This window comes from Ammospiza caudacuta, chromosome 28 (assembly GCF_027887145.1).
Source record: "Ammospiza caudacuta isolate bAmmCau1 chromosome 28, bAmmCau1.pri, whole genome shotgun sequence".
Taxonomy (NCBI): Eukaryota; Metazoa; Chordata; class Aves; order Passeriformes; family Passerellidae; genus Ammospiza; species Ammospiza caudacuta.
Window position 1 is genome coordinate 5,126,875 of NC_080620.1, and position 20,987 is coordinate 5,147,861.

Consider the following 20,987-nt stretch of genomic DNA (forward strand, 5'->3'; position numbering starts at 1 on the left):
TTTTCATCTATTAAAACCTGGCAAATTACTGAGCTGTAGCTTTGCAATGCAACGTTTTTGAGCAGCCATTTCCAGTGTTATTTGTATTTAGGGATCAGGGAGCTCAGCAGGAGAACAGGAGAACAGCACCAAGCCCCAGGACACTCATCTCAGTTACTCTGCATTTACTCCACACAATCAGCTGGACAGCCTGGAGTGTGCTCAGCAGGAAAAGGCAGCTCAGGAATTTGTCTGTTGTTTGGGAAATCAGCATTAGAACTTTTCTTTTGCATCAGGGTAGAACCTTCCAGATTTCCCTGCCTGCTCCTACCTTCACCAGCAGATTTAAACCACCCCACTTGCCTCGCTGGAGATAAACCACAGAGATTTGGAGTTAATTATTCTGGGCCAGCAGCTTTTTTTTTAGCTGGGCAGCTCCTTGAACATTTGCAAGTGGACAAAAATAGAAACAACACCAACAAATTAAAACATATCCACTTCTGCAGCCAGACATCTTCCCTGAAGCTTGAGAGGTGGGAGTTTGCCACAGCTCAAAGTAACTCTCCCTTCCCCTCACTCCCATTTTCCTTTTCTTTTTCCCTCCCTTTCATTTTTTCTTCCTTTTTAAGATGAACTTTATTGCACTGAAAATAAAGGAGGATGAGGCTAACATAAAAGGAAAACCACCAAATACAAAATATATTTATAGGGTGAAGGAGCAATGGCTACAAACTGGAAGAGGGGAAATTTAGGTTCAATATCAGAAAGAAAATGTCTGTTGTGGTGTGGTGAGACACTGGAACAGGCTGTGGCTGCCCCATCCCTGGGAGCATTCCTGATCCAGTGGAAGGTGCAATGAAAGGAATTTTAGGGTCCTTTCCAACCCAAATCCTTGTGGATTAAACCCACTGCCCAGACATGGGAGGGTTTGGCCTCAATGCCTCAAAACCCAAGGGGTTTTTAAGGAATTTTAGGTCAGGTCAGGTTTAGTTGAGTTAAGTTTAGTTGAGTTTAGTTGAGTTTAGTTAAGTTTAGTTGAGTTAAGTTTAGTTTAGTTTAGTTTAGTTTAGTTAAGTTTAGTTAAGTTTAGTTGAGTTAAGTTTAGTTGAGTTAAGTTTAGTTTAGTTTAGTTTAGTTTAGTTTCGTTTAGTTGAGTTTAGTTTAGTTGAGTTTAGTTTAGTTGAGTTTAGTTTAGTTGAGTTTAGTTCAGGTCAGGCCATGCCACGAGACCGAGGCTCGGAGGGAAGGGTTGGAAGCAAAATTAAAATTCCCTGCCAAGTTCTCTGGCTCTGAAGCTGCTCCCCAGCTCAGCAGGTTCCTCCAGCAGCCCCTCAAGTGCCCAGCAGGCTCAGTTAGTGCCAGTCCTTGCCGAGCCCAGCCCAAAGCCAGGCTCACCTTTAGCCAGGCGTTCCAGCCTCTTGCCGTGCTCTGGAGGAATGGCGTACCTGGGAGGAGAGAACAGAACAGACAGAAACCAAAAGATCATTAGATATGATGAAATCAATACATCTTTAACGTAAAAACAGGGAAAGGAAATGCTAGGAACAAGTGGGGCAATAATCCTGAGCACAGCACACGATGGCTGGCAATAAAACCAAAATTCTGCGTGTCTGAAAGGCATCAGTAACACACAATCCATGGAAAAAACAGCATTTAATAAAAGTCCTCAGACGTGTTACATGGAGTGTGTGTTTTTCTGGCACCTTCTCAAACAGCATCACAAGATTGCACAAAGTAGAAGGAAAATGGAGAAGACAAAGTGATGATGCAGCAGTGGAAACCCCAGGAATAACTTGAGTGCAGGGAACAGCAGGTGTGTTCTCCATGGGGAAAATATCTGCAAAATAAAACTGTGCTAAATATTAATAAGCAAGAAACAGATGGGCTGGAAAGGTGTGAAGGAGGGTCTGTGTGCTTTGGAAAAGAATAAGCCTTTTTCTGTGCAAATAGCTTTCATTTTATTCAAAAAAAGTGAATATTCTTTAGCTCAAGCAGTCATGGCTCAATCCTTATGTCCCTGCTGGATTTTATTGTCTGATGTGAAATAATGGAATTCAAGTACTCAATAATTTTCTTGATGAGGTGACCCTGAAAATGCAGGGCCTGCTGATGAAAACATCATTAAAGGGTGTAGGGAACAACTTCTACACCTCCTAAAGACAATGTTCTTAGATTTGGGGTCAGTAAAGCGCAAAAGAATCGGGCTGGAATTTTTCTTGGAGTGCAAATTATTGAACATAATTCTGGAAAAACAATCAACTGTCCCTCAGGTCCCAGCCACAGGGCTGGGTGTGCCCAGCACGTACAAACACCAGGGAAGTTTCAAATGGGCTTTTTCTTCCCAAAAGCTGTTAGTTCTCTCAGTGCTTTGAGGTTCACAGCATCCTCAGGAGCAAAGCCCAGGTGACAGAGATTTATGTGTTCAGGTTATAAGAAGGGAGCTGAATACCTGGACACATTTCAACATGTTTAACATGATGACACACAATAATATTGCCAGTGGAAATTTGTAAATCGTTGGTTACATTCTGCAGCAAATTAAATATGGCTCTCCCTGCTTTTTGTGACAGAGAATTCTGAGAATTTACATTTGTGGGAATGGCATTTATTGCCAGCTATAACTTCTCTTCAAAGTGAATAATAAAAAATGCATTATTTTTGCTGTTTCCAATAAAGATGTCAAACCCATCCTTCTCATTATCCCTCACAGGGATCAGGAAATTGCAGGAGGGAACTCAGCAACAGGTGCCCAGCACTGCCCCCTCAGAATGCACCTGAATTTGGGGGTTTCAGCCAGACAAATTCTGCATTTCCCCGTGTAAAACCACAACTGGAGAAGCAGCTCAACACTCAACCCGTGCCAGGAAATCAAACACACCTGGGCTGGCCTGGCAGGGGCACGACAGCACACAAATCCCACACAGGGCCCTGCAGGGTTTAGGCACTAAGCTGATTTGAACTGATGGCTTGAGAAAAAATTTAAGGTAAAACACTATGCAGCACCTAATCTTGTAAAATAATAAATGCAGCAATGGACTCCCAACATTCCCTGACCAAAGTTTGACAGTGCCTTAAATTGCATAATTATCAAACAATTCAATTTCATTTGTCTGGGACAAAGCTAGTGGCTTTTATTTTACAAAGACCATTCATCACTTACATAAATGTGATAAAACTAATCCCGATCCAAAGCTCCTTTGTGGGATTAATGTCCCTTAAAACAGGGAAATGAGACATTCCATTCCTTCTGGGAAAAATGCTGAAGGATTGGGAAAGAACTAATTTATGGCTACAAGGCTGCTGATGATTAATGTAATATCCCCAGTCTACAATGCAACCTTCACTTAATTAGTGCCTGTAATTGGGAGTTGTAAAGATAAGATTAATTGAATCTTGAGGATGTTAAAAGTTTAATACATTGGAACACGGTTATTGTGTTATCTGAAACTGCAGCCTGCAAAAAGCCAAGCAAGGCTTCAGAGAACAGCCCATGGAGAGACAAAGAAAAAAGACTTGCTTGGATAGAAACCAGCCAGAGAGGAGGAATTTCCAGCTCATAAAAAAGAACTGTATGTAATAATATACAAATCAAAATACCCCCAGCACAGAATGGTAATAGCTGAGTCCAATTTTAGAAATTAACTTTTTTTCTTTGGGCCAGTCTTTAGGAAGCAGAGCCTACACATCCCTCTGCGTTTATTCTTAGGAATTCAAAATATTAACTGCAGAAGAGAATTAAAAGTAGGTCAAATTCTGCTTTAAGTTATGCTCGCAAATCTGATTTACATAAAGATAGGCAATAAAGACAGAATTTGGGCTGCTATTTAAAACCAGGAAGAGAAGCAGAAGGCTCCTGCACGTATGGCACAGATTGAGCTGCATCTACACACAAAATGATTGATTGTGAGGCAGAACAACAATGGGAAGATTAAAAACTGCTGCAATCCCAGGGGTGCTGCCCCTCTGGGCCACGAGCACCCAGCAGGGCTGGCTCTGGGTGCCACTGATGCCCCCTGCTCTCTGTGAGAGCCAGCACCCCTGTGTCCCTCAGCACAGTTTGTCACCATCCCCACAGCTCAGCTCAGCTGTAGAACCCCAGTTCCACAGGCGAAAAACAGCCAATAATTTCCTTTTCTTCAGGCATGACCGCAGGAGCCCCCAGTGCTGGGAACACTGGCCTGGATGTGCCCCTCTGTCCCCAGGACAAGGGACACTGATGGCCACAGAGCCAGAGCAGCAGGTGTGATTTTTTTCTGGGTGCAGATAAATCAAACCTCCAGCCCAGTTCCAAGGCCCAGCCTTGCACAGGGTGACCAAGACAAAGGGCCAGGCTTCACCCAAAGCCTGCCACTCAGCACTTTGGGGATTACAGCAGGAAAAATGTGCTGCTGCTCTGCCAGGGAGCGGGAGATTTACACAACGGGGAAAGAAAAAGCAGCTTGAGATAAAAAAAGTTATAGTTCTGTGACTCAAATGTCATCTTACCCCCAAGTCAACAACCTGAAAGTAATATACTGAGCCTTTTAAATTACCTTTTTCTACTTTCCACCAAAACAACAGAAAATCCCTGAAGTGGATCAAGTACCACTTGTACACATCTAGAACTTGCTGTTCTCTGGGAAAGACTCTCAGCTCCCAAACTTATTTCATGAAGCCTAAATCCAGCATTTCTGAGCTCTACTTCCACGCAATTTTCTGAGCCCTTGAGTCAGAATCACAAGTCCAAAAGGTTTTGCCCCAAAGCTATAAATGAATCAGAAAAAGATCATCCTGGAGTGGTGGCTTGCTTTTGTTAATATAGAATCCCAAAATGGTTTGGGTTGGAAGAGATCTTAAATATCCATTTCCACTCCTGCCATGGCAGGGACACCTCCCACTGTCCCAGACTGATCCAAGCCCTGTCCAACCTGGCTTTGGGCATTCCAGAGACCCTGGTGCTGCTCTGGGCACCTGGGCCAGGGCCTGCCCACCCTCCCAGCCAGGAGTTCCTTCCCAACATGAGCTGAACTGGACAATCCCCTCTCTCTCCTTAACACAAAAGAGAGGTCTGTCCTATTTGCCATCATAGGATATCATTAATAGAGTAATTTTCTTGGTGTTTTGTTTATTCCCTTGGAATGGGGCTTGATGGATGTGGATAATTATCAGACTATAAAAGCCAGCAAATGTGCTATTTTCTATCGCTCTAAATCATCAAACAAATAAAGTGTGAAACAGCATTTCTGAATACAATTTTCCCCTCTAATGGTTTAGAATTATTAGCAGGAACAATGAGAATAAATAAGCAAATGTCTTGTGAATTAAGAATTAAACAAGTGTGTCAGTAAAAAGGAGCATTCAGGCCATCCTGGGATGCAGGGACGCCTTTGGGGGCCACCAAGGAATGATGTGACAGAGAATTCACCTGGGCAGCTTGTGCTGCTCAGGGACCTCCCAGGCCCAGGTTCTCCCCTCCCTGCCGCTTCCTCAAAGGCAGCCAAGCTCAGTTTTGGTTTCCAGTGGCCAAAACCCTAAAACTCCATCCACAGCAAAGGCCTCATAGCTGTTTTCTGCTTATTTAAGAGGATTTTTCTCACCTGAAGCCATCCCTGCCTTTGGCAGAGGACCAGACCATCCTGTCACTTCACCCAAAGCTTCCAAGACCTTTTCCCACTCCAGCTGTCACCCCCAGAGGTTTTGCCAGTTACACCTTGTTCCACACCTCATTTACACTCTCTTGCACCAACACAGACCAATTAAGCAGTGATTAGTTCATCAAATCCCACACCCCACTCTCTGGGACTCTGGGCTCCATGGGCAGGGGGAGGTTCAACCACAAGACTCTGGAAATGTCACTTCAGTGCCATTCCTGGGAGAAGGTAAGAAACTCAATTTCACAGGGTCTGCACAAGGTCTGCCCAAGCAGGCCCCACACAGGTTAACACTCCATAATTATGGAATAAGGAACACAAACAGAACAGGAGCAGCACATTTAAAATGTCCAGGCCAACGTGTCAAGCTGGGGTGAGTTATCTGTCTTCAAAGCAGATTTAATTGTGCCAAGAACAGTGACCCTTCAAGACTCAAATGCCAACCTGCTCTCAGCCATGACAGGCAGAATGAAAAGCTGCTATTTCAGCCTCTGAAAGGCAAAGGGTGCCCATAAACCCAGAATCTGAACCCTGACCTTCAACATCTTTAGCCCCTACGACAGCAGCAAAGAAAAGCCTCCAAAGAAAACCCCTTGGTCCATCAGGAATATTTATCACCCAACAGAAGCATTAAGAACCAGCATTAGCACAGGGTGGTCCCTCCCTGCAAAGTTCAGATCCTGCTCCTGAGGCCTCACTTTTCTACAAGGTAAAACATTAAACAACATCTCCTCGCTGTGTCAGAGCACAGCTCAGGGTAGAAGGGAGGGTTTCCATGCTAGAATCCCCCAGAATATCCTGAGCTGGAAGGGACCCACAGGGATCCTGCTGTGCAACACTATTTTAAGCAGTTTTGCCTGTATGAGGAAAGAAAAAAGGTATTTTAAGAAGAACAGGTTGTCCCTTTATTGGTAGCACTGTCACCTCCCTTCCATGGTCACATCTCTTTTCCTCGCCTTTACCCTCCTCCTAATTAATCTCCCTTCATCCCTCTCTCCCAACAATTCATTAAAACACTGAAATCAACTCCCTTTCTTCTTCCCCTCACCAAATCTGAGGTTGGGCCACGCTGAATGGGCTGGAAATTTCCCATTTCCCCTTCTCAAGATCCTGGTTATGAAAGGAGAATCCCTGGCCTCCCTCTCCTCTCCCCTTCTGCTGTGGCTCCTTCCATCAGCAATGCAAACCCTGCCTGGAGATAAGATCACACAGGGAGCAGAGAGCTCCTAGGACAGAGCCTTTATCAAGTGCCTGCAGTTTTATCTTGAATGGATCACTTCACAGGACAATGGATGATGGAATTCAGTATCTTTAACCAGCAGTGTCAATGATTTCAAATAATGACATTTTTATTGAAATACACCCAGAGTGAGAGATAAACACAGAGGCTGGGGAGTATCAGCTCCAAAAGCCATAATTAGGAGTAAATAGGTAATGACAGGACCAAATCACAACTCCAAAACACACCAAACACACCTGCCTCCCACAAATGCTAAATGCAACCCCTGGGGAAGCAGCACAGGGAGAAAATCAGGGCAAACCTGCTCAGAAGGGCCTGGGCACCACCAAACACACCCAGTATCACCCACAGGGCCCATTTCACTGCAGACAATCCCTTTCCACACACAGAACTTGCTCATCACCCACAATGTGAAGAAATGGCAGCGATTTTGCTGCCACTGGAGCAGCAGGATGAAAAACTTCCTCCTTCCCCGAAGAAACTGAAGTTGTGACTGCAAAATCTCCATTTGTTTTCCAGGGATGGGCAGGATATCTCAGGTTACTCTGAGGCTGGGATCAAATCCCTGGAGATTGAGCATTGGGAGATTAGAGTCAAGCCTAACTTGTGCCAATCATGTACTTCTGAAAGACTCTGCAACCCTTAGAGTTGCCTTGAGCTAGAAATAGGATTAAAGAGCCATTAGTTTCAAGAAGTGACATTAGACAGGAGCTTTTTAAAATTCAGATTTTAAAGCAATATGAATTTTCAAGAGGTACAACTGAGCTCCAAGATTAGCACAATGGGCTACTTTCAGTGTGATTCACTCACCCCCGACTCGAGGAACACAAAGAGGAGATTTTTCCAGAACTCCAAATGCAATTTTCAAATACTTTTTTTTTTTTTTTAAATGCAGAGAATTTAATGTGAACAACCATCTGCTCTTGGAAGGACTCTCTGTGCCCCAGTCCAGTCAGCTCCACAGCACAAGTGCCAGGCACAAAGCACAAAATTGCAGAGCACATTGGAGTTTCTCCCTCCACATGTAAAAATAACCCAGAGCCTGCCTCTGCCTGCAGTGAATGAGCAGCATGAAGGAGCCATTTTACTAAGAAAAGGTGTTTGGGGAAAAACATTATGAAGTCATTTACTCATTCAGTTTAGCCAAGAAGATAATTAGTACACAATTCAACAGAGATGAATGACTACAATATTCATCCCCTTGCCATTCCCCATTATTTGTTTGGAAGAACCTGTTCACATCAGATTTATTTCCCTAAACTGGCAATCAGATTATTAATTACTGGTTGTTTTTGTACTGGATACCATACAAATAGAAAGAAAAGCAAAGATTATGCTTCAAAGAGCCTGTATTCTGAAATAATAGCTCATTTCAGCTCCAGAAACAAGGAGAAAAAAGGTAACCAGGGGAGATCAGAGCTATCTGTGCCTTGTACCAAGTGACCTGTGTGAGCTGCCTCCCTCACCGGGCACGGCAACACGAATTCCTGAAAAAAAACAGGATAATTGCCTCCAGCAGAACAAAAGAAATTTGCTCCTGAGTAATGAAAGATATTCTTAGATTAGGAAACCCCTTGTGCTAGAGGTGCAATGCCTCTACACACACACACTCTTTTCTTTTCTGAGGAGGAAAAAATCCAGCATTCCAAAGGTTTAATGCTCCTCATCCATCAAACTGCACCGTTCCCAACTACAACTGCTTTGAAGTGAGAGCTGTGTTCTTGTCAGCATCAAAGCCACAAGTGTTGTAGCTGAGATTTGATAAAGATCACTGACACAGTTTGTAAAGTTTCCTTTGTTTCTCCTGTTTGATCCCCTCTGTGCGGCTGATTGGGCAGCTGGAAATGAAGTGGATGCAAACCCAGCACATTTATTCCTCGGAACATTAAGGGGTTAACGAGTGCTCAGCTCTCAGACAGCACCGAGTGCTATTTAAGTGCTGTCATTACTACAGGCTCCTCTTATTTTAAACCTCACTTGTGCTGCACTTGGCATCACCCCTCGACAATTTTCCCTGCTGAGTAAAGGAAAAAAAAAAAAAAAAATCCCGGCTGATTTCTGCCAACGTGTTAACAAAATGTGAATTAAGACAAAGCTCTGCAGCAGCACTCCTGCTCCCTCCCAGCCCTCCCAAGCCCTGCTGCCAGCTCTGTGCCAAGCTGGAATCTGCAAGCTCGCTGTCCCACGGGGAGGCAGATCAGGCTGAAGGAGGGAGATGGAGCATGGAAGCACATCTCCCTCCCCTCCAGCCCCTGCTCTGCTCAAAAGCCTCTGTTATTAAACCAATCTGTGATCCTGTCAGACTTCCATAGATCTTCATTTCAAGCCAGGCCTGAGCTCTGAGCAGACACTTTGAGAAGGCAGGTAATGGTCGGAGCAAGAGCACTCCTGGATCAAAGAGCTGCTTCTCCCCGTCCAGCTGGGGCTGCTGGGCTGCAGCCACTGCAGGGACCACCCCAGGATGCTGCTGTGGCCCCAGATCAGCACCTCCTCCTGCTAAAACCATCCTGGAAAGTGCCAAGAGGAAGCACAGGTGGGAAGGGTCTCCTCTTTGCTGGCTCAGGTACAACAGATGAACATCAACCTCTACGATTTCTAATTTCAACCGACGGAACAGGCTCAGCAAAGATGGACATAAAACGCAGGGACTGAAAAGTGAAATGGCAGCAAAGCACAAAATAATTCCATGCCTTTTGCAGCAGGTTTGGGTGAAAATAAAAAACCAAGGAGGGGAAGCACAAACAGCAGGGAGCTGAGTGAAAGGGGTGCTGAGGCTGAGATCTATCCGTCTGTGCCTCCTCAGACAAGTCCCACAGTGATTCCATCAATCCCCAGTCTGGCTTGACCTTCATTTTCTGGCATTTTCTCTCAGTTAGAAGAGGGTGAATGAAGAAAGGCAATACTTGAGCCCTAACTCCCCAAATCCTGTGCCTCCTCTGCGGCACAAAAATGACCTTTTAATAATCTGTCTACAACAGCCTAATGAAAGACCACAAAAACCTGAGTCTATTAAAAAGAGAAATCTCCACTATTCCAGTTGCAGCACCTGATTGGGAAGATAATCCAAGGCAGAGCTGATTCAGGTGCTGCACAACGTGGTGACCCCATGGATTCTAGAGCAAACCAGCAGTGAGCACTGTCCCCTTGCTGAGGGACCCCGCATCCCTCTCCCACAGCACCACCTCCAGGAAAAGGGGCTGGGGAGAGGGCTGGGAGTGCTTTGTGTTGATTAACTAATGACTGCAGCTTGCAGGGCTGGATTAATGACTCCCTGCTCTCAGTTATCAGGGAATTACAGGGGGATCCAGCTCTGCATCCCAACACATCCCTCCTCCCAAGCATCTCCAGCAAACCCACATGCACACGGATTCTCAGGGCAGAAAGCAAAGCAGATTTCACCTTCATTTTAGAAAAGTCAGGAGAGTGAAAAGCTGTTCTGCCTGGCCATACTTTATCTCACTTTCCTTTTATCCCTTTTAATGAATATCCCTGTTCTTTTCTCTCTCCCTTTTATCAACAGAAAAGGGTCTTGCTCTGCCAAATCTGCCTGAGAGCAAATGGTGTTGCAGTTAATCTATAAATCAACCATCACCATAAATTCTGCTCTTTCTCCATCCAAAACAGCAGAGCTGTAAAACAGATTACACAGGACAGCAGGGGCAGGAAGGAAATCTGGGAGCTGGGAGGAGCTGCCACCACAGCCAAATGGCCTTCCCTGCTTCTCCTTTCTCCCCACTCCACCCAAAAATACCCAAACCTCTGCTGCCAGGCCTGGGACACTTCTAGGAGCAAGGACACCTCACACACTTCCCATGGAAGATGATGCAGACCTTGGGGACTGAGGGAAGAAAGGGAATTCAGGAGAAAATTCTGCAGCCCAACACCAAGAAACAGGAAAAGCAAAACTCAGAAAAGTAAAAATTCTCATGCGGAGCATCAGCTGTGAATCCCAGCTGTGATTCCAGCGAACGCAGCCCAAGGAGCCTCAGCATCTCCAGGGTGCAGGGGCTGGAGCAGGAGCAGAGCAGCACAGGGATGGTGAGAGGGTGAGGGGCAGCACCCTGTAAGTGAACAGTTAAGCTCCATGACTGCTTTAGGTCATTTTCCTCCTCCAAGGCATTTTTCCAGGGATTAACATTTCCTGTCCTGAGGGGAGAGCACAGGACCAGAGTTCAGCACACAAAGCTGCAGCTCTTGCAGACCAGAGTGAGAAATAAACGCGGGGAGAAGCTGAGCAGCTCAGATCTGCTGCTGCTCCAGGAGGGGCTCTCAGCCAGGGCCAGAGGGGCTCCTTTGAGAATCCCTCCCAAGGGAACAGCCAGTCCTGGCTGGAATCTCCCTCCCCTCACAGGCCTGTGGGAAGGGGAGCTTTCCCTGCTGACAAATGCATTAAACTGTAGATGTACAGAAGAGCCATGGAACCCCTGACTGGTTTGGCTTGGAAGGGAACCTTAAATCCCACCCAGTGCCACCCCTGCCACGGCAAGGACATTTTTCCACTGTCCCAGGCTGCTCCAATTCCCATCCAGCCTGGCTTTGGCACTGCCAGGGATCCAGGGGCAGCCACAAGCAGGATTTGCCCTCCTTGACTGGACTTGCCCTATGCAGGGAGCCTCACTGGGAGGGAAGAAAGCAGAAATTCTTGGGGTAACTCCACGGACTCTCAGGTTTGCAGTCCTTTCACAAGACAGAATTCCAGAAGTGTTTCTGGGATGTAATTGTATCTGTGACCAGTGCTTCCAGCTAATCATATTATTTTAAAGTTCCTTTGGTAATTTGTCCTTAATTCCACACAAACTGCTGTTCTGGCATAAAGTGTACTTTGTGATATCAAAGTCAAACAGATTAGGCATGATCCACTTCCAGCGAGGGAGTGTTTTGGAGAGGAGATGATATAACTTAAAAGCTAAAGCTGGCTCCCTGTTTTAATTAAAGGGGATTAAACATCCATCATGATAAGGGAAAAGGGACATTTTATAAAAATCAATTACCTTCCTCAGTGTCAGTCTGCTTTAACACCTGTGGTTTCTGGGAGAAGGGAGAGTGTAAAACCCCACCAGCACCCAGGGAAGGTAAATTAAATACAGTTACTGTACAGTTGGTAAATTACATAAATACTGTTACTGTACAGCAGGACCACAAAATATCCAGGAAAAATAACGGTATCACCCAATCAGGTGGTACTGACAAAATAAAATGTTACACTCCTAAAGTGTATCAGGCAAATTCACAAAACTCAGATTCAAAGTTTCCTGCAGCACTTCCCCAGCCAGGAAGCCTCCAGGTGGGACTGCACATCTTTATGGAGATAAAAGTGCTGGTGGAACACCTCAGCATCTAAAAATAGTCTTTTGGAACTGCAAAGGCTGAGCCACATCCATTCCTCACTAAAATGCCATAATCACCATGAAGAATGAGGCCTGGCACTCAGTTTTGTTGCTTCTGTCATTATAAAATCAGTTTCTGCTCGCACTGTTTGACAATATGCTCAATTTTAGATCTCACACAGGAGTGTATGAGGTAATTATACACAATATGTATAATTGATACAGCAAAAATTCCCACCACCAGAGGTTTAATATGGGGCTGCAGAATTAAATACATTTCAGTTATTTCAAAAGTTTGAGACTGTGAAAAGGTGGCAATTAAATTCCTAATGCGAGAGGGACATTTTTGTGTAATTTGAGAAAAAAAGCGAGTGAAAGGCTGGATCTGGCAGCTCCTGCCTCAGGGGCTTCACATGAGGTTACACAACTGCCCCCAAGCCTGGGGTGCTGCATGGCAGAGCCCACACCTCCCATGCCTCCTGCTCCAGCTGTCAGCCTCAATTTCCAGCTGCAGCAGCAGCGCTGTGAGAAGGTGAGGAGCAGAGCCTGTGCCTGGGAACAGCACACCCACAGGGAAAATCCCTCTGGAAAGGAGGGTTCTCAGGGAAGCAGCTCCTTTCTCCCCTTCCCTGCAGAAGGCAGCAGGGCTGGCGGCTCCTCACCATTCCCACAGCCCCAGATAATTTATGGGAGACACAAAGAAAGAGTAACGGCTTTTAACGAGCAATTTTGAAGCAGATACTACCAATATACTGAGTCCTTGGTTCCACTGAATAAATATCTCTGACAGGCAAACAATAACTCTGCCTCTTATTTTAGAGCTCAACCCCAAACTGGTAGACTTTGTAACTCTCCACACTCCTGCTATTCCCTGAGGTGCTTCCAAGATGATCACTGTCAGAGCCACGGAGTCTATAAAAAGGATGAAGGAAGCTGGGAAATTTCCACAGAGGTGGTGCCAGCAAAACAGAAGGAACATTTCAGCCATCCCCAGCAAAGCCAGGCTGCAGCACTGCAATTCCAGCAGTGCAGCCCAACAGCTCCCCCAGCTGAGCCCTGCGACAGCTGCACTCACTCCCAGCACAGCTCAGGTACCTGGAAAGTTCCAGATCTGCTCCAAGGGGATTCACATTTACTCTCTGCAGCCAGTGCTTGCTCAGAGGAGAGCTGGAGAACTCTTGAGAGGAGCTGTCACGGTGCAGAACAAGGAGTGGCTTGGCAAGTGGCAAACTGCTGCCTGATGCTCAAGGGAAGGGCAGGGAGGCCCTGCCAAACCAGCAGTGGCATCCTGTCACAATCCATCCCATCCTGTGTCACACACTGTCACCTACCCATGAAAACTGCACTGAAAGTCCTGCTGGGACTGTGCTGCTGGCCCTGAGCTCCTCATGGGACTGTGCTGCTGGCCCTGAGCTCCTCATGGGACTGTGCTGCTGGCCCTGAGCTCCTCATGGGACTCTGCTGCTGGCCCTGAGCTCCTCATGGGACTCTGCTGCTGGCCCTGAGCTCCTCATGGGACTGTGCTGCTGGCCCTGAGCTCCATGGCCAAAGGGTTTGAGAAGCTTCCCAAGGGCTGTGGCACCATCTGCTGGAGATGGCGCCAGGAAAATGGGTTGGAATTAAGGGACTATGGAGGAAGAACTGACAGGATGCAAACTGAATCATATTCTGAGCTGGAAACCCACAGGATCATCTGTCCAACCCCCAGCCCTGCACAGACACCCCAACAATCCCAGCCTGTCCCAGAGCAGTGCCCAAACACTCCTGGAGCTCTGGCAGCCTTGGGGCTGGGACCATTCCCTGGGATGAACCTTTCCCTGGGATCAGTCACATCCCAGTCATAACCCAGAACCACATTTCTGGAGCTCCACTTGTTTAACAGAGGTAGCACAAGAGATTCTGTAAAATCCTCCCGCAGCTGCCTTGGACAGCGAGCCCAAGGAGCAGGAACGTTGGGAAACAGATTTCATGATGTGTTGGGAAGGGTTTTAAAAACTGCCATTGATGTTCCAGAGAATCAGCCCCTCCCTGCACCCTTCCCAGGCCTGGAAAAGAGCACTGGAGCCATTCATTTACAGGCTCCTGGCTCCTGGGGGCTTTTATGTGCCACAGGCACCGAGCCCCAGAGCCCCCAGGGAGCCACAGCCCCGAGAGGTGGGAGGATGCTGCTGCCACTGCCAGGGCACGGTGACAGCACAGCCTCCCTGTGACATTTCTGCTCTCATTTGCACGCAAATGTCAATATTTATTAGTCACATCCAGATTTTCAGCAAAGCTCCCATGGGTTGTTGAGTCTCTGCACTTATACTTTTAAATTGCTTTAAAAAGAAGCATATTGGCTCTTGGTAACTTATTCCAGACTTCCTACGTTCTTTATTTCATCCTTAACTATCTACTGCTTTTGTGGGAAGTGATTTCCAAGCAGTCTATGCATCAACAGTGTTGAAAAATGCTTTACCATCATGCCAAAAAATGACCATGGAAAAGTAACCTTTTCACTTAACTCGTCCCTGGAGCTGTGAACATATTTATGTATTTAAATAATGGAAATGTGAAAGTAACAGATGTTTCCTGCCTAGAGCAGAGAGCAAGAACAACAGTGCTTCATTATTGTAGTGCCTCTGAAGCATCCACACATTCCCATCCCCATTTGCTCTCCTGTGCATTCGTTTGCAAAAATCCCCAAGTGCTGAAATCTGGTTTTAATCGTGATGTCAACAAGTCTCCCTAATCCTGCTGAAAGTCAGGAATTAGGCCTCTGAGCAAGCCAGCATGAAAGAAAGTGAAATTGCTTTTAAATGTAAAGTAGGAGGGAAGAGGAGAGAAAAAATGGGAATTGAGAGATTAGGTAAACCTGATGGAATTTGGTAGAGCTGGGGAAAGGATGTTTTAGTGGTGCCCAAGAGCCCTCACTTACCAGGACTTGGGCTCCCCAAAATGCAAGTAGTTGATGCTGTAGAGATCCATGTCCTCTGTATGCCAAGCAAAAGTTGTCTTCCACATGCCAAAGTAGAGGTAGGGAGTGTTCACCCCCTCGATGATGATGCCACACTCGTGCTCCACCATGTCCAGGAGGGTGTTCAGGTTGCCAATGTTCCACTCATCCACGTCCTGGAAGGCAACAGGAATGGTTTGTGCTGGGAATGGCAGGAGCAGGCACAGCCCCAGCTCCCTGCAGGGCCTGCATTAACTGAACCCCCTCTGCCCCCAGGAAGGTTCATTTGGTGCTCCAGCACTCTGCAGAGGCTCTTGCACTGAGCAATTAACTGTTCTGTAACGAACACAGCACACATTCAGGGTAAATCACACTCCTCCCAGATGTTCTCCTCCTAATCACAAACACCCCAGTGTGGCCAAAGGGGCAGAACCTTCTACCTCAGCCCAGAGCTTCAGGTGAAACCAGAAACCACCTGGGAACAGCTGTGCTGGTGCCCGGCTGTGTCCCACCCTGATCCCAGCAAGGGAAGGATGTGACACTCCCACCAAACACCAAACCCTCTGCACCCCTGAGATGTGCACGGCTCTGAGCACCTCAGATATCTCTGCTTATTCTAATTAATCCCATATTAAACCTCGCTGATAATAAAAAGACACTCATACATTCACACACAATCAGACAACACTCCAAAGAAAGCCACTTCCCACTCAAAAGAAAACTACAGAGGAAGAGATTTAAATTATCTGCCTAAAAAGAGTAAGAAGAGAGAAACCTTTATCATTTACAGAATTACTTGAAGCAGAGTATGAAATTTCACCATGGAAAAGCTTAAACAATTTGAATTGTAAAATAATTCAGTGTGCAGGTGCATTGTATCCTAATGGAGCTGCCTACAAGGAAAAGATCCAAATGCAAATAATTTAAAATCCAAATCTAAATAATTTAAAATCCAAATGCAAATTATTTATGTTAAGACTCGAAAAATATTTTTGATGTAGCACCATTTCCTTAAAATGCTGGTTATCTGTGGCTTTCTAAGGAGCTTCAGCAGAAATCTCCATTTTATTCCCTTAAAAAAGAAACAAAACTCAAGGTATAGACAATTTTTTGTCACAGTTTGCAAAAGAATTTGTTTAAATCACACTTTTCCTCATTTTTCTACTAAAAGTCAGCTTTTCACAGCTTCCACTGACTGTTATCCTAAATCTCAGGGGAAGTTTTGTAATGAGGGGAAAACCACAAAGGTATTGGGGTTTTTTTTAGGGTGGCTACATCAGTGAAATTCTGAATTACTGCTCCTCAATGAGAAAAGTAAGTCAGAAAAAGGAAATAAATGAAGGAAAGCACTGCACTTACTGCATCATACAGGGAGCCACTGATGTCAGCCCCATAGATGGGGGACACAAAGGTGAGATTCTTCCAGTACTTGCGCTCCAGGTCCTCAAAATCCTGGTGCCGAGGGGTGCAGTACCTGCCAGGGAACACAGGCATGGGAGGAGCTCTGAGGCTCTATTTCACCTTTAATTCACACAACTGCTGCCTTTCCACCTCTGCACAACCCCTCTGGGGCAGGCTGGATGTGCAGCACCACATCCCCATCCCATGGAGACGTGAGGTGAGGTTATCCCACAGCCCTCAGGTGCCAGGAAAACTCCAAAGCTGATTATCCTGGAATGGTTTGGGTTGGAAGGGCACTTAAATCCCACCCAGTGCCACCCTTGCCATGGCAGGGACACCTCCCACTGTCCCAGGCTGCTCCAAGCCCCAGTGTCCAGCCTGGCCTTGGGCACTGCCAGGATCCAGGGGCAGCCCCAGCTGCTCTGGGCACCCTGTGCCAGGGCCTGCCCACCCTCACAGCCAGGAATTCCTTCCCAAAATCCCATCTCAATCCACCCTCCTTCAGCTTAAAGCCATGGCTGCATAATCTCAGTCCTGATTAAAACCCAGGGTCCTCCAGAACTGTGGAGCACTCCAGACTCTGGAACCAGGATGAGACTGCAGTGGCACATCCCAGCTGATGAAGTGCCCTGCAGAGCCCCCAGGCACTCTGGAAGACACTCGTGTCACCAGTGTCAGCCCAAGCACCCCAAAGTATTTGGATTTCTACCCCAGCCATGGAACACCTTTTCCAGAAGAGCCAAGAGATCTTTTGTTTGGTCCCAAGCCTTTCTTTTCAGAAAGATTCTCAGCCCAAATGCTGACCCTGAACAATCCTTCTACACCAACTCCCAGAAAAAGCTCCAAGATACACCCAAGCCACAAACTGGTCTGAGACTCAATAAAAGCAGTTTCCCCCCCAAATGCTCCACATTTAACATGGCTGCACTTTCTCATCAGCCAGTTTTGGGCAAGAAAAGCCTCCCAGGAGCTGCCCCGTGCCCGTGTGGAGCCTGCAGCACGCACTTCTCGCTGTTGGCCAGGCGCCGGTACTCGCCCACGGTCATGGGCTTCTTCTGGATGTTGTACTGGGTGAAGAGCCCTGACTGGCCCGTGACCACCTGCTGGATGGGAGCTGGGATCACCATGTCATCGATGTCATCGTAGGTGCGCCGTGGCTTCCACTCCTTGGGGGGGATCACCTGCAACGGGGACAGAAACATGGAAATGTCACAGATACTGCAGGGGACAGAAACATGGAACTGTCACAGACACTGCAGCTGTGGGGAGCACCTGCAACAGGGACAGAAACATGGAAATGTCACTGACACTGCAGCTGTGGGGATCACCTGCAACAGGGACAGAAACATGGAAATGTCACTGACACTGCAGCTGTGGGGAGCACCTGCAATGGGGACAGAAACATGGAACTGTCACAGACACTGCAGCTGTGGGGAGCACCTGCAATGGGGACAGAAACATGGAAATGTCACTGACACTGCAGGGGACAGAAACATGGAACTGTCACAGACACTGCAGGGGACAGAAACATGGAACTGTCACAGACACTGCAGCTGTGGGGAGCACCTGCAATGGGGACAGAAACATGGAAATGTCACTGACACTGCAGGGGACAGAAACATGGAACTGTCACTGACACTGCAGCTGTGGGGATCACCTGCAACGGGGAACAAAACCATGGAACTGTCACTGACACTGCAGGGAACAAAACATGGAACTGTCACAGACACTGCAGCCCTGGCTTTGGGGACTTGTCAGCACTTGGGCCATGCCAGCACAGGCTGATGAGATCATTTGCTCTGACAAGGACTTGTTAGGAGTGGTGTTTAGCTGGCCTTAATAAAGCACAGTGGAGAAATAAAGCTGTTAGGCATGGAATAATTCTTATTTCTTTTAAAACACAAGTCAATTACTGGGTTTATTGCTGCTCTAAAGAGAGCTGGCTATTGATGAAGAGCTCTCCGTGGAATGTTTCCTTGTCCACTCAAGTGTACAAGCAATTACCTTCCAGGACTTTGCTAGGGAGATTATTTTAATAGAGCTTGTTGGTGACTTCCAGATATTGTAATTACTTTACTTGTAGGATTAATCTGAGCATTCCAGGTCAGCCAGCCCTGCCTCACCCAGCCCCTCACCTTGGCCAGCTCCTGCCCTCACCTTGCCCAGCCCTCAGCCATCCCTTCACCTTGCCCAGCCCTGTCCCAGCCATCCCCTCACCTTGGCCAGCCCCTTGGCCATCCCCTCACCTTGCCCAGCCCTCAGCCATCTCCTCACCTTGCCCAGCCCTGTCCCAGCCATCCCTTCACCTTGCCCATCCCCTCACCTTGGCCAGTCCCTCAGCCATCCCTTCACCTTGCCCAGCCCCTTGGCCATCCCTTCACCTTTCCCATCCCCTCACCTTGCCCAGCCCTCAGCCATCTCCTCACCTTGCCCAGCCCCTCACCTTGCCCAGCCCTCAGCCATGCCCTCAGCTTGACCAGGCCTGCCCTCGTTCAGCCCCTCACCTTGCCCAGCCCTCAGCCATCTCCTCACCTTGCCCATCCCCTCACCTTGCCCAGCCCCTTGCCCATCCCCTCACCTTGCCCATCCCCTCACCCATGCCCCCACCTTGGCCAGGCCTGCCCTGTGGGCTCCCTGGGACTCCATGAAGGCGATGAACCTCCCGAAGTCGCGGAACTCCTCCAGCGAGGGCCGGAAGGTCATGATCTTACAGCCAGGGTTCTGCGGGCTGGGGTTTTCCGACCCCATAGCTCCAGTCCTGCACAGGGACACGGGGAGGAAAATATACTGGTTAAACCCTTGGTTTCTAACTCCCAACTCTAAGGAGTTCCACAGAAAGCCTGCAGAGATTTTTCATTTCCTCCCTCGGCTCCCGCAAGGGGGAATTTTTAAGAGCGACCCTCTGACATGGACATGAGGAGCTCCCAACCAAAAATCCACTTAGTCAGGAACTCCTGACACCAGGATCACCCGAGAGCCCGGCCAGGGGCTAAATATAAACCACATCTGCCCCCAGTTCAGCACAGAAAGTGGTGCCACAAAAATAACAACTCCTCACCACCCTCAGCTCTGTCACTGTGCACAACTTGCCACCACGCAAGTTTTCCACCAAAATGCTTCACCATTTTCTGTTTAGTTCCAAACCCAACAGCTTTCCAAAATTTGGGTTTTTTTCATGTGCCAGACAACATTAAAAATTATAAAATTAAGGTTTTGGGTTTTTTTAACGTAGCTTCATTACACTTTGTCTTTGCAATGTACATAAACAGAACAAAGTGTCAGGCAAGTCTTATAAGAAATACGGACACACAATTCCAAACATCCAAAACAAACTCTCAAACCATTCAGGATGAAATAATGATTTTTAAAACAGACTTTTTAAAGGTTATGCTGGAAATCTGTAAGGGAAATACAAGGTTTTAGTGGCGTTTCAGCTGCAAATATCCCCAGGAAGGAATTCTCCATGAGGAGGAGCTGCAGCAGCTCCACACTCTGAGCACTCACGAGATGGCAGTGCTGGGCTGTGGAGGATGAACTGCAGGGAAACAGCTCCCGCCAGCTTTCACATGGAAAAAAAAAAGCATTTAAAGTGTGTTTAAACTGATTTCAGAGCAGCCAAGAAGTATTGCAGATGCTCCTGGAAGTAGTCACAGTGTTAGGAAAACACAAAATGAAGCAGGGAGTACTCCCAGCTCTGTGTTTGAATGGGTGAGTGTGGCACAGAACTTGCTCCAGAGACAACCAGTGCTCCCAGCTCCTGGAATTAAAACCACCTAAAATGGGCAGACTCCACACCCAGGGCACCAAAGTTTCATTTTAACTGGGTAAAACTTTTTATTTCAAAGGCACATGAACAGTTTTCAGTGAAATTTTAGAAGCCAGAAAACATTAGAATTTTACACAGTAACTTTTATGCAAATTTGCTTCAAAACAAGGATCTGCAAGTCTTATGTCCTTCCCCAAGGAGTCTTTAAAGGAATTTTATGCATAAAATCACAGTTTCTCACAGGCAGAAAAGCCTTTCCCAAGCCAGGAGCCAGGGATGCAGAACCCAGTCCAGAACAAAATCAAATTATGAATCCCAGTATTGCAGGAAATCCCAGCGCAAAACCAATTGAGGGAGAAAAATACCATTTCACCCCATTCACCCCAAGATACTTCACTTCTCATCTCCAACAGGAATTGTTGGAAACAAAAGGGCCATTTAAACAACCCCTCCATCTTCAGGGCGGCCCTGCCCAGGGAGATTCCCAACCTTGCCAAACAAGGAACAAAACTTGCCTTTTTTTTTGAGAACAAAACCTGCTGTTTCAGGGTCAGCACTGGAGGAGAAGCAGCAGATTGATCCCTGCCCATGGGGAGCCCTTCCTGCACAAATGTTTTGCAGGAACACAAGGAGGAAATCCCTGGGATGAGCCAGGGGAGCTGGGGACCCATCTGCCAGGGGTTTGCTCAAATCCCCCAGGAAAACAGGG

The 20,987-nt window shown here is 47.0% G+C and overlaps 1 protein-coding gene across 1 annotated transcript in view; it reads right to left on the reverse strand.

Moving 5' to 3' along the window:
• Positions 1 to 20,987, reverse strand: part of KDM4B (lysine demethylase 4B) — a 73,763-nt gene that overhangs the window by 44,169 nt on the left and 8,607 nt on the right. Inside the window, exons 2-6 of the mRNA XM_058820865.1 lie at positions 19,120 to 19,270; positions 17,518 to 17,693; positions 16,471 to 16,585; positions 15,094 to 15,287; positions 1,375 to 1,424 (exon numbers count right to left, since the gene is read on the reverse strand). Coding sequence (XP_058676848.1) covers positions 1,375 to 1,424; positions 15,094 to 15,287; positions 16,471 to 16,585; positions 17,518 to 17,693; positions 19,120 to 19,260 — 676 coding nt within the window. The 5' untranslated portion in view covers positions 19,261 to 19,270. The remainder of the gene's footprint in view (positions 1 to 1,374; positions 1,425 to 15,093; positions 15,288 to 16,470; positions 16,586 to 17,517; positions 17,694 to 19,119; positions 19,271 to 20,987) is intronic.